Source organism: Rhincodon typus, chromosome 33 (assembly GCF_021869965.1).
Source record: "Rhincodon typus isolate 14 chromosome 33, sRhiTyp1.1, whole genome shotgun sequence".
Taxonomy (NCBI): domain Eukaryota; kingdom Metazoa; phylum Chordata; class Chondrichthyes; order Orectolobiformes; family Rhincodontidae; genus Rhincodon; species Rhincodon typus.
This window is the reverse complement of record NC_063364.1, coordinates 4,707,840-4,721,360: the sequence shown is the minus strand read 5'-3', so window position 1 is coordinate 4,721,360 and position 13,521 is coordinate 4,707,840. Positions and strand designations below refer to the sequence as shown.

The following is a 13,521-nucleotide window of genomic DNA, read 5'->3' as shown; positions in this document are numbered from 1 at the left end:
GTTTTGTTTCTTGATTTACAGCATCCGCAGTTCTTTCGTTTTTTATTTAGAAAATGATTGATGCCTGAATAGCTTTCAGACTTTGGGCGAGAATCTGATCTTGGCTCCAAAGTTTTGAATTCCAGTCTTTCCTCAGACTGAAACTAAAATGAGCAAATATTTAAATAAAATCGAAACAATGGGGAATGGGTGAGAAGTGATGACAGACACAGTCTGTGCGCTGGCCTAAAAATATTTTGAAGAAACTGGGGAAATTGCCAGCTGATTTGGTTCAAGTTTACATTGGGAATGAAAAATCAAAGAAAATTAAGACTTTCAGTGGCCAAATAGTTAAGGTGATGTATTAGTATTCCATTGTACTGGACAGAATGCTAACTGGCTAGGAACACGAAGAAACCATTCATCTCTTAACTTCACTAATGTGCCATCTCTCCATAACCCTAATGCCATCCCTCTCAAGAATCTATTCAAGTTAATCTTGAAAATTTAAACATAATTACAAAAGGTTCGCTATCCTTTATTTGAATAATTGCTTCCTGATTTCATTCCTACATGGCCTTGTACAAATTTTAAGATTTTCAGAAAAAAATTGGATCCCTTAATAATCTTCGATTTGCAATCTGATCCTTGCCAACAGAGCAGTGTCAGATATTTTCAACGTTGCATCGTATCTAACTGGGTAAACTTAGTTCAACTGCCATTAATCACAAGAAAGGGGAGGTGAAGCTTAATCCAGAGACCCAAGTAATATTCTGGAGATCTGGGTTGAAATCATACCATGGCAGGTAGCGGAATTTGAATTCAATAAACGTCTGGAATTGGGAGTCTAATGATGACCATGAATCCATAGCCAGTTGTCATGAAAAATCCATTTGGTTCACCAATGTCCTCTAGGGAAGGAAATTGTCATCCTTATCTGACATGTGACTTCAGTCCCACAGCAATGTAGGGATTCTTAACTTTCCTCTAGGCAACTAGGAATAGGCAATAAATGTTGGCCTAGCCAGTGATGCCCTCATTCTGTGAATGAATTTAAAAAATGCTCATCTTAACCAGTGTACTAACTTTAGAGTCCTGATTTTGCCAAGAGAAAAGTGAAAGTATATACAATGCATTCCTAACTTTCAATACCCCAAAGCTAGTGAAGTATTTTTGACAATTTCTCACTCTTATATGGTAGGAAACACAGCATGTAATTTGTGCATAGCGTGCTCCCATGCACAGGATTTTGTGATAATGTCCAAATAATCTGTTTTAGTGAAATTGGCTGATGATAGTTATTAGCTGGGACAATGGAAATAAATCCCCCGCTTCTCTGTAAAACAGTGTCATGAGATCTTTCGAATACATTTGGATAAGGCAGACATGCACTTGGCTTAACACTTCATCTGAAAGAGAGAACCTCGGACAATCCCCAGCTGGGACAGTCAACAGAGGTATTTGGCCTCAACTCTCTGCACTGGGCCTTAGATCCAAGGCACAGAAAGAGCACAGCGCTCAATGTTTACATTGTGGTCTTGAACCCTTCTGAATAAAAACTCTGGACAAATAAAGAATGGCCAAGGAGCTCCCCACACAAAATTATGTCAAGGCATCAGAATAGGCTGGGACTATTTTCCCTGGAGGGTCGGAGGCCTTACAGAAGTTTATAAAATCACGGGCATGGATAGGGTGAATAGCCAAGGTCTTTTTTGCAGGGTAGGGGAGTCCAAAACTAGAGGGCATAGGTTTAAAGTGAGAGAGGCAAAGATATAAAAGAGACCTAAGGGGCAACATTTTCATACAGAGGATGGTGCATATAGGGAATGAGCTGCCAGAGGAAGTGGTGGAGGCTGGTACTATCACAACAATCAAAAGGCATCTGGATGGGTATATGAATAGGAAGGGTTTAGAGGAATATATGAATAGAAGGGGTTTCAGGGGGATATGAGCCAAATGCTGGCAAATGGGACTAGATTAATTTAGGATACCTGGTTGGTATGGATGAATTGGACCGAAGGGTCTGTTTCAGTGCTGTACAGTTCTATGACTCTATGACCAGTTTCACATGAGTAACATCTCCTGTCAGAAAGAAAATGGCAACATCCAAGGTTAGGAAAGTCATTATTCAGGCCATATTAAGATCTCGTTAATCAAATTGTTAATGTTCATTAAAGTCATTGCTAGTGAGAAGAGGAAGAGAATCTTAATTATCTTTGAACAGGTGTAAATAAGGGATGGTTGCGATGCTAGGTTTTTGGATAAGTGCTGTGTGACCAAGCAAGTCAATAAACTCTTTCCACAAAGAACAGCAATTCTGAAGGCTGAATCTTACAGCGAGTTGAATGATGGAGGCGTTGGTGTGATATTTGTGGCAGAATCAGATGAGACATCTGGTGAGGTCTGTCTCTACATCAGGAGCATGTCAGTCCATATTGCATGCTTTTCACAAGAAGCACGATGATTTCTCACTAGCCAGCAGTGATTTATCAATTAAAGAAGGTTATTATTTGTTAAGCACCTTGTCGATGGTACAATTCACCTTGTTAATATGCAGCTTTCTGTCTTGGCTAATTTACCAAATGAACTAAGGATCAGGAAGACTTGCCATGGAAATCAGGGCATGTACCTGGTGACTTCAGCTCACCGTCTGCTCCGAATGACTCCATGTTGTACATGACCAAACAGCATCTCCAGGCATGATCCACAGGCACCAGCTGCATGCACCCAGCATTCACCAAACCCTCCCACCATTACACCACCTCTCTGATATACTGGCAATGTGTTCTGAAGGACACAGACTTGCTTTACAGGGAGCATTGGCGACTAGCATTGGAAGGCTGCAGCAGAGACATTTCGGGTGCATGAACAGGGATGTAGCTCACACTCTGGTCCAGGCTGCATCTCCAGGTTGCTCACTTGCTCTCTTAATGCTTACTGACATAGTGCCTACCAGTGTGCTTACACTATCCCTGTCCTGCCCTGCTTTGTACTCACACAGCCTTGCCTTGCTACTCAGCAGCCCTCAGCCGAGGGGCCCTATCTCTTGCTGGACAGCAGTGTGTTATGTCAGTCTCACAGCAGCACCATGTACCAGCAGCTTACACAGTAAACACACAGCGTGGGCAGCCAGATCTCCAAGTCTTAGGGGAGGTGCCCTCACTGAAGTTCATGTAGGTGCCCATTGGGCAGGGGGTCTGGGCATAGTTAGTCAGGGGCAGTCCCACACCCCCAAACCAGTCCCAGGGATTGGCCACAGTCAGGGATCTGCTCAGGGTGATCCCAGTAAGGAGTTCCTGGAGTCCGGGGGAGTGTGTCATGTCCCTATAGGGGGCAATCTGGTGGCGGGTGGGGGAGATGGGGGAGCTAGTATAGTCGGAAGGTTTCCAACCATCGGTCAGGGGTTTGGGCAATTTCATCCAGAGCTGTCTGGTGAAATCGCAGAAAACAGTGGGCTATGGTCAGCCCATCAGGTCCATCCAGAGGGATGAAGGGGAAAGGGCAGTCAATACCACGTTCAAACTCATTAACTCTAAGTTAGTTCTCCGGTTGGGGTCTGCGGGCTGGGGAGAAGAGGGGGATAACAATTGTGAAGGGAATACAACAGTATCTGTAAGGAGGGGATTCAATAAAACATGTCATACCCAATCAGGAACATCCTGGCTTCAGAATGGAGGGGCAGTGATCGCCATACCTGGCATAGCCATCTGATGTACCAGGCTCAGAAAGGGTGGGCAAATGCAGACAGTCATTGGCAGGTTGGCTGCACACCTGGGAAGGTGTGAAGCTGCTGGGGATCATAGGAAGGGCTATGAGGAAGGGGATCCTGATATTTGGAGGCCTCACCAACATTTTTAGGTGGAGGTTGGACATCCATTGCCATGGAGGGCTCCCGTCGTCATGGAAATGGAAAGTGAGCAATGGAGGAGAAAATGGCTGTACCTAGAGTTTGGGTGGGAGGGGGCCTGAGAGGGAGGGGCTGCAGGACCCACTGATGTTAGGACTTTTAAAGGGGAAGGGCCACGCACATGCACACAGACACATGCAATGTACAGGACCCAGAGCTGTACTGGACATTGTCATGCACTGAGCCCTCCGTGTACTGCACCTCACTTATGCAGACACTCACTAAGTGCTGCAGAGCAGACACGGGGGTTGTGGGGCGGGGGGGTGCAGGGTGAGAATGGGGATGTGGCATGAGGAGGTCCAAAGAGGTCAGGAGCACCATATTCCTCTTCCCTATTGAGGCAGCAAACTGTCAAGCACTGAGGTCCTTCCAGAGAGCACCATCTCTGCTCACTCATTCATCCCGGGTCGATGTAAGATTTGGGCCTCAACCGAAAGATGAACAGCCAGGTATCTGATTAAATCAGGGACACTCGTACTAAAGTGTATAACCAAGATCCACATTGTCGCCCATGCCACCAAAGTGCCCCCAATATGTTTTTTTCTCCCTCTCCCTCTCAATATCTCACCGTGTCTTAATGTACTCTGATGTGGAGCCCATTGGCCCTGGAAGTTTGGTCAGGTGACCTCAGGGATGTTTATTTCTGGACGGCCCAGATGTGCTGATGGTCTTTGAGCCAGAGGCAAGTGGACCCTGCTCATTGTGAATCTCCAAGGGTCAAAGTGAGGGCAGGCAGGGTGGAGGTGGGGGTGGAGGGCCCCAGCTCATCTGGATTGCCCTGAGAGGATTCTCCTGAGGGGCCTGATTGTAGTCCCTCCTCAGGCTGGGACCCTCCTGGCACTGCCCTGTCTCCCTGTGAGGAAGGGGCACCTGGAGTGGGCACCAGGCTCCCCATCTCCCTGTCACAATGCCTCTGTTCCTGAGGACCGATGCCTGGGACAATGGAGTGTGGGTGTGTGCCCCTCTCCAGCAGCCCCTGAGGGTGCTGGGTCTGGCTCTCCATGGCACTGCCAACCTGTCCATGGAGGCAGCGTTACTCACTGCATTGCAGCAGCCTCTGGGCAATGGGGACCATTGTGTCCCACATCCCTGCCTGCTGCTCCTGGTCCTCCCTGTGTATGTGGACAAAGTCCCTGATTACCCACACCACAGGGCCCTCCTCTGCCTGGGGCTGAGCAGGAGCCTGGTTTCTGGCACACATCCGAGTGCCAGGAGCCTGGAGCGTTTCTCCCTCTGCCAGCTGTGAAGCTGTCACAATGAGATGCCCACCAGCTGGTGGTCCCACACTGTCTCAGCCCAATGCTCCCCCCATCAGCTGTCAGGATCTGGGTGGGTGGGGCTGGGTGCAGGGGGAAGACTTGCTGATGCTTCCTCTGTGGCCTTAGTTATCTCTCCCTCGAAGGCAGAAGAGATAGTTTCTGGGGGGATTTGGGCATTTCCCAAGGACATCCCTGTTGGTACCAACCAGACAGAGCAGAGAGAAGGTGTAATGGCCAGTGGGTGAGCAATGAGTGACACTGACAATGGTGTTAATGTGAGAGATGCTGAAGAGAGACAAAGTTACTGATTCAGTGGGTGGGACACAATGTCTCTGCATCCCTGTAGGGGTGGTCCCAGTCTTCTCCTGTCAGGACCAGGATTCTCTCCCTCGTAGAGAGTGAGGAGCCTGATGTCTGGTATCCCCTCCACCCGTAGGGGCTTTCTGTGCCCTGTGATGGCCGTCTTCCACAGAGAGAGAGAGACAGAGGGAGGAAATGAAGGAGATGGCAGTGGCTGGCACTGCTGTTAGTGCTGGGGTTGCAGGGAGGCGGGGGGGAGGGGGGTGGTGAAGGTGTTCTGAGCAAGTGAGGAGGCAGCACAGAGACCATGCAGGGTCTGTGGTGGGAGAGGTTCATGTAATTGAGAGCGAGTGAGGGAAGGCGTTGCAGAGAACAGTGAGAGCAGTAGAGCATGAGCCTTGGGTGGGAGGTGGGTGCAGTTGCAGAGATAGAGTGTGAGGTAGTAGAGAGAAGAGTGTGGCACTTACCCTGGCAGAGTGGAAAAGGACAGCACCTGCTGGCCATTCCTCTGGATTGTGGCCATGGCACTGACACAGGGTGGTGAGCTTGCCATCGCCTGTTGTGCTGGTCCTGGAGGAAGAGGATAGCCCTCGGCAGCAGCCCCCTATGACTGGGACCTCCAGGACCCTATGTGAGAACTGTGGTGCTATCTTCCCAATCTCCAATACATTCACAATCCGTACTTAAGCAACCAGCATCAAAATGCCAGTGCTCATCTGGCTGCACAGTGGCCTTTTAAAACCAGCACCTGACTGCCAGTCTTTAGATGGATATCTCCTGAGTAGTGAGTTGTTCTGGGAACAGCCAGTGGTAAGATGGTGCCAGAATCTGGTACAGGGTATGCTGCAGGCTGGGGTAGGTGGTTAAAGAGGGGGTTTGGTGAGAAAAGTGTCTCAGACCTGCAGAAGGAGTCCCCTTCAAAAATCTCCGAATTGAATATGTTTAGCTGTATGTGCCTTGCTTTCTATTTCATTAAGAAGCATTGAATTTGCTCACAGGCCAGAAAGCTGCGGAGTGCTAAGGAGGCAGGGAAGAGACTGTTTCTGAAGCTTCCTTTGAGCTTCTTTGGAAGAATGCAGGAGGCCAAGGTTGGGTTGGAGTAAGAAGAAATATTTCACAAAATATGAATCCCAATGTGCTCAGGGTTAGACTTGGCACAAAGTTCAATAGAGCTTGATATCTAATTCCTTTTTAGTTTCTCCAATGTAAAGGGAATTGAACAGAAAAAAAAACATGCAGAAGATCAAGTATTAATGATATTTTTACAGTTGGACAAAAGCTGGACACCTTGTTGGTTCTTTTCATGTTAAAGCTACTTCAATGAGAATGTTTAAAGGGTTTTCAACTTTCAGATTTGTGCTGAGCTTCCATAATACTGGAAACAACCAGTTTACAGCCTTGGCACTTCAACAACAGTGTTCCATTCTTTGACATACAGTGACAATTTTAAAACCACTGCATAGCAAGCAAGGTCTAAAATAAAACTGCTCCGCTGGGTAACTACAATTCATTAATGAAGGAACAACCTGAAGGAGTGAAATATCATCTTGCTGCAGCTCTATGATATGATGGCATTAAATTCATGTTAATTAGGAACTCCTTTGGTTGTTTTTAATGTAAGCATTTTTCAAAGTCAAAACTACTCCACTTTTCAAATTACGTGAGAATGTTAAAAGAAGCATGTTAACTGGTTAAACCTCTTTCTTTAAACTTTAGAGAATGAATGGGCTTTTTGTGACAAAAGCTATTAATTACTAACTGGAGTCATATTTTCAAAAGTCTAATTTGCAGCCATCTGCTTGGGAATGTCAGGTCAGTCAATTATATTGGGCCCATTTAGGAACCATCTGTGATTGTTATGTACTTTAATTATATTTTGTTAAAAAACCTTGCATGCAACCCCCTCCCCCCACCACAGACACAGTCTCTCTCTCTCTCTCATTCTCTCTCTCTCTCTCTCTCTCTCTCATTCTCTCTCTCTCTCATTCTCTCTCTCTCTCACACACACACATTGTCTCTCTCTCTCACATTCTGTCTCTGTCTCATATTCTCTCACACACATTCTCTCTCTCTCTCTCACTCACACATTCTCTCTCTCACTCTGTCTGTCACACATCTCTCCCTCGCACTGTCTGTCTTTCTGTCACCCTCTCTCACACACACAACTCCTACTCACTCTATCTCTCAAGCACGCGCACGCGCACACACACACACATGCGCACACACACACTTGCATCCAGTTGTCTGAATTGTTGAATAATAATTGTCTGTCAATATTTACATTTCAAATTAATTTCATAAACATTAATCTATATATAAATGTTTCCTCATGTTAACACTGGTCCATCACAGTGTGGTATTAAGAAAAGATTAGAGGTCAGTTGACACCGTGACAGGACACTGAATCATGTTTGTCCATCTTGCACTAGTGGCGAAGGGTAGTTTCACCATCCCCTCCCTCATAAATCCTTTCAAATGAAAATTAGTTTCTATAATAGATGAAGTATAAAAAGTTATGAACATTGAGCAAGAGATTGCAAGTAGATGAGTTGGTTCACACAGTGGGGAGCATTGACCAGATACTATTGAGCCTGTATGCTACAACGTTTTATGATAAAGCAGCAGAAGAGTGACCTTGAAAATGATGCAGTGCTCTGATACTGCAAGCAGAAAGAAAGTGTTCCCTTTGCTGAACGGGTCAGTAACAAAAGGTCATAGATTTTAATATATTGACAAAAGAAAGTAGAGGCAAAACGAGATGATATCTTCTCTCTTAGAGAATCGTTAAGATCTGAAATGAACCTGAAATTGTGATGAAGCAGATTCAGTAGTAGCTTTCCAAAAGGATTTGATAAATGTTTAAAGGAGTATACTGAGTTGTAAGGAAGGGTCACTAGACCCTAAACGTTAACTCTGATTTCTCTGCACAGATGCTGCAAGACCTGCTGAGATTTTCCAGCATTTTCTGTTTTAGTTTCTGATTTCCACAGTTCTTTCAGTTTTTATTTGGTATTTCCCTCACTACCAGTATCAGTCTTACTAGTTTCCTCCAACTTAATGACCATAGCATTTAACTGTTTTGCACAGTCTCCCTGTGTCTGTGTGGGTTGCCTCCAGGTGCTCCGGTTTCCTCCCACAGCCCAAAGATGCCCCTGCTAAATTGCCCACAGTGTCCAGGGATGTGCAGGCTGGATGGGTTAGCCATGGGAAATGCAGGTTTACAGGGAGAGGATAGAGGGGTGGGTCTGGATGAGATGCTCTTCAAATGGTCTTTGTGGACTTGATGGGTCAAATGGCCTGCTTGCACACCGTAAGGATTCAATGGTTCTATTCTATGATGCTGTTTGCTGGATCCAGAGAGTAATTCATATATCTTTTTAGCTGTTAGACTCAATTCACATTTCTTATCTGTGTGTGTAGGTGTTGTGTTTCATGACCTTTCCTGCAGCTTAGTAGCTAATAAACTCACCTTCCTTTAACTTAGAAAGTTTGGCTAATTTGCTCCTGTTCAAATATAAATATATTTAGATTGAGAGATGGTATCCACATGGGATAGAATCCTTCTTATATTAACCTTGTGGTGATCTACCAAGTTAGGAGTTGAATTCAAAGGGAACCCCTTCAACCCTTGGCATCATCATCCTGGGCATATCCATTTGGAGATATCCCAATTGGAATGGGAACTCTTGCGTTGGGAGCAGCTGTATGGCTGTTAATGACATTTATTTCTGAGACTCCCGCTGCAGGATCACCAATTGCATGTCTCCTTCCAGACTGATTCTTATTCACAAAAACCGAAAGAACTGCGGATGCTGTAAATCAGGAACCAAAACAGAAGTTGCTGGAAAAGCTCAGCAGGTCTGGCAGCATCTGTGAGGAAAAAAACAGAGTTAAAGTTTCGCGTCCGGTGACCCTTCCTCAGAGCCACAAAACAGTTCTATTGCTCTATCAGTGAATGAGTATTTCCTGTAAAATACACTGTTTGCAGCACAGTGTGATGGTACACTGCATAGTGCTGGAGTGGAGTGCGCTGTGACCTGGGGCTGGAAGGGAGCACAGTACAAGTTGCTGCTTGTTGTCAAATTTTCTTTTTGTTACAGACAAGCCAAGGAGATTGTATTGAAATATGAAGGCAGATTGACAAGGACAAGAGGCTATCAGGCAGCAGGGGCAGAAGTAAGTTAATGTGTGCACTGGGAACCCAGAGCATATTTGAATTGACTGTCCTATGAAAGATCATTAAACGTGTGCATCAGAGTTTCCTGTATTCGATTTTTTTAAAAATCTTCTCCCATCTGTTGCATATTTATGCGCTGGGTTTAATTAAGTTGTCTTGAATGTTGCAATAAAGATCTTTTAAATGCATTTGATCCTGTTGTCACCTTGGCTAAGTAATTAATTATTTGGAAGATGTAGTTGGAGTCCTTTGCTTGAATTCTGCTAAAATAAATCTGTAGCTTGGGCTTAATGCTAATATTTTAGTTGATTCGGTGAACACTCTGCTCATCCTGTTTGGTTCAGCACTCCACTCTGCTTTAAATTTGTGCAGAAGTATGGTTGATAGTTCAATGCTACTAAATTGTAATTGACTGCCAATTTTTAAAATTGCAGATATGGAAAAAATTTGGGCGACTCGTGTGTAATATCACCGTGCTCTTTATCCCCTGGGAAATGAGAATCAAGAAGATAGAAAGTATGTGTTTTGTGCAAAAGTTTCACAATGTGTGTTTTGTTAGATCGCAGTTGCATTCACATCGTCCCCTGCTGGTGATGTTGACCAACCAATCTACTGTCACCCTCTCGCACTTTGGCACTGATTGAAACATGAGCCAAAAGCTTTGGCACAATGGTAAAACTCCAGCTCATTGCATTTTTCAAAACTGGTGTTCACAGGAAGAAGAGGCAGGATCATGTATGTATCACAATTTATGTTTTGTGCATGAATTAAGAGGTTAAATTCTCACCCAGTATCATCCTTGTCATGTTATGTTAATTTGACTGAATACTGGCTAACAACACGGAACTGAGTGTGGACTCCAACAACTATAATGGTGAACTGGATAGTGCAATGAGTTATGTCGCTTGGGCCCTGGTTCTGATCTTGCAGTGATAGAAGTCTTTGCCAATCGAACAATTGTAGGTGAAATGAGCTTGGTAAATTTAATCTGCAATGAGTATAGTTTACACTGATGAGAGGTGATGGCATTGGAGGGTAATATTATATGGGTGGAATAAGTGCATGTTTTAAAATTGGTGTTGAAGCACAATTTTCGAGATCGATGGAGGAAGATTCGATTTGATTTATTTATTGTCACATGCATTTGTCACAAATACAGTGAAAAGAATTGTTGATTCACCCTGTCCCTGTCTCTGCTTGATGCTGGCACCAAATTCCATTCCATAATCCTGTGTTTTGCAGGCAGCAGTGTTGCAGGTTACACTTTTCAATCTATATTAACACTGACCATTAATTTCACATTGAAGCAGAAGGTCAGCTGTGATCTTATTGAATGGCGATGCAGGCTCAAAGGAACATAGAATCCCTACAGTGCAGAAAGATGCCATTCAGTCCATCGAGTCGACATCGATCCGCTGAAGAGTACTCCACCCAGATCTACCCACTTACCTTATTTCTGTAACTCTGCATTTCCTATGGCTAATCCACCTCACCTGCACATCCCTGGACACTACGGGCAATTTAGGATGGCCAGTCCACCTAACCCCCACTTCTTTGGACTGTGGGAGGAAACCAGAGCATTCAACAAAAACCTACTCAGACACAGGGAGAATGTGCAAACTCCACACAGACAGTCACCGGGGGGGAATCAAACCCAAGTTCCTGGTGCTGTGAGACAGCAGTGCTATGGGCAAATAGCTAATTTCTCCAATGTTCTATCTTCTCAACAAAAGCATTGCTGCACTAAAAGTGTTCAACTGTTGTACATACTCATGAGTTATGTTGTCATTTTTAGGTCACTTTGGCTCTGGAGTTGCCTCGTATTTTATCTTTTTGAGATGGATGTTTGGCATCAACATTGTGCTGACGATAATGACTGGAGCATTTGTTATATTACCCGAGGTAGGTGCAATTGCTAACCACGTTGTGTTTGCAATTGATTTGGTCAAAATCGTCTGCCTGTATTTTGTCCCATACACAGGACTGTAACTGCTGTTCTCATTGTTTTTCACAATTCTGCCTTTTTTACAGTGGGGTGGGGGAGACTATCATCTTTGGTAGAAGCTATTATAAAGCCCTTCCATAAGGCTGAGGCAGCTTCTCATTCTGTCCCCCTTCTTGCTGCTCTGCCATCTGTTACGGAGTCATACAGCAAGGAAACAGACCATTCGGTCCATGCCGACCATAGTCCCAAACTAAACTAGACCATCTGCCTGCACTTGGCCCATATCCCTTCAAACCTTTTTTATTCATGTACTTACCCAAATGATGTTTGAACATTGTAGCTGTACCCATATCCTTCCTCTGGAAGTTCGTTCCACACACAAAATGTTTACCCCTCATGTCTTTTTAAAATCTTTCTCACTTTTGCCCCCTCTAGTTTTGAAATTCCCCCACCCAAGGGAAAAGACACCTCATCTATGCCCCTCATGATTTCGTAAACCTCTATAAGGTCACCCATCAATGTGTAGTGTCTCAGCCCAACAGTCTTCATTAGCTCCTCATTAGTGCAGTGTCCAACTTCAAAAGAAGCCTCTCCAAGCTCTCCCAGGGAGGCCCTCTCTTTGTTCCCCTTCCCTCTTGCAAACTCCTTCCATGTTAAAAGACATTGCATAAAGTTAAATTGAGAATAAGAGCATAAAGAAAAGGGAGCAGGAGGAAGCCATTCAATCCCAGTTTGCTGTACAATCTGATCTTGGCTGGTCTTCTACTTAAACACCAATTTTCTGTGCTATCCCCATACCCTTTAATTTTTTTACAGAATCCTAGAATCCCTGCAGTGTGGAAGCAGGCCATTCAGCCCATACTGACCCTCTGAACAGCATCCCACCCAGACCCACTCCATCCCTGTAACCCTACATTTCCCATGGCCAATCCACCCAGCCTACACATCTTTAGACAGAAATCCACACAGACACGGGGAGAATGTGCAAACTCCACACAGTCAGTCACCCCAAGGGTGGAATTGAACCTGGGTCCCTGGCACTGTGAGGCAGTAGTTCTAACCACTGAGCCACCATGCAGTCCATTGGGAATGTATTATTCTCACACTTAATGACTGAGCTACCAGAGCCCAATAGCGTAAATTGTTGTTGTAAATTGAACCAAAAGGGATACCCATTCCATAGTCACTCATGGTTGGAGTGACTTTATAATAGTCTGTATGTCTCATTGATAATTAGAAAAGGAAGCAGATCCTTCAAAGAATTTTCTAATGTAGCAATTTACTGTGTGGCGTGGGCTGTTATCAACTTGCAGAAATTAACATATCCAATTCCCTTTTGAATTACTTTGATGTGCACTGACATCAGTTCAGTGAAGTCGTTAATGAGATTGCATCTGTTTTGTGTTTCTTTTACAAGCTTTTAGCAGGCGCACCATTTGGAAGTATTCCCAGCAAAACAATTCCTGCAGGATACGTAGCATCAGCTCAGGATCTGGACACCATCTGGTCACTTGGGGCAAGCTTCTCAATATCCTTTATTACTTTACCAACATTGCACCCCAGTGCTTTGCTCAAACATTCAATTAGACTGTGCTGTCATTTCTCTGACTCTCATTCTGTCCATCATGCAGGGCTACCTCCAATATTCTGTCATGTTCTATGGTTACTACGGCAACGAGAGGAAGATTGGGAGGGCAGGCTACCGTTTGCCTCTGGCCTACTTCACGGTGGGAATGGCTGTGTTTGCCTATAGCTTCATCATTCTCCTGCGGAAGTAATTATTGTGCTTACATATTCACGTACCATCACAGCGTCTGAGTTCTCCCATGGAGTTTCTGTAGGTTTTACAGTGTTTCTTTCACTTTCCGGTTGCCATGCTAACAAGGAATCAAAGGGGGTTTTGGGGAACTCAAGCCGTACCAAACTCATTGTCAGGGCTCTCCTCTAGAACCCC

The 13,521-nt window shown here is 44.8% G+C and overlaps 1 protein-coding gene across 1 annotated transcript in view; it reads left to right on the top strand.

Moving 5' to 3' along the window:
* The window catches only part of LOC109917311 (transmembrane channel-like protein 3), a 53,926-nt gene that overhangs the window by 3,878 nt on the left and 36,527 nt on the right, over positions 1–13,521 (top strand). The window contains exons 3-7 of the mRNA XM_048615953.1: positions 9,546–9,621; positions 10,057–10,138; positions 11,418–11,524; positions 12,985–13,083; positions 13,199–13,341. Coding sequence (XP_048471910.1) covers positions 9,546–9,621; positions 10,057–10,138; positions 11,418–11,524; positions 12,985–13,083; positions 13,199–13,341 — 507 coding nt within the window. The remainder of the gene's footprint in view (positions 1–9,545; positions 9,622–10,056; positions 10,139–11,417; positions 11,525–12,984; positions 13,084–13,198; positions 13,342–13,521) is intronic.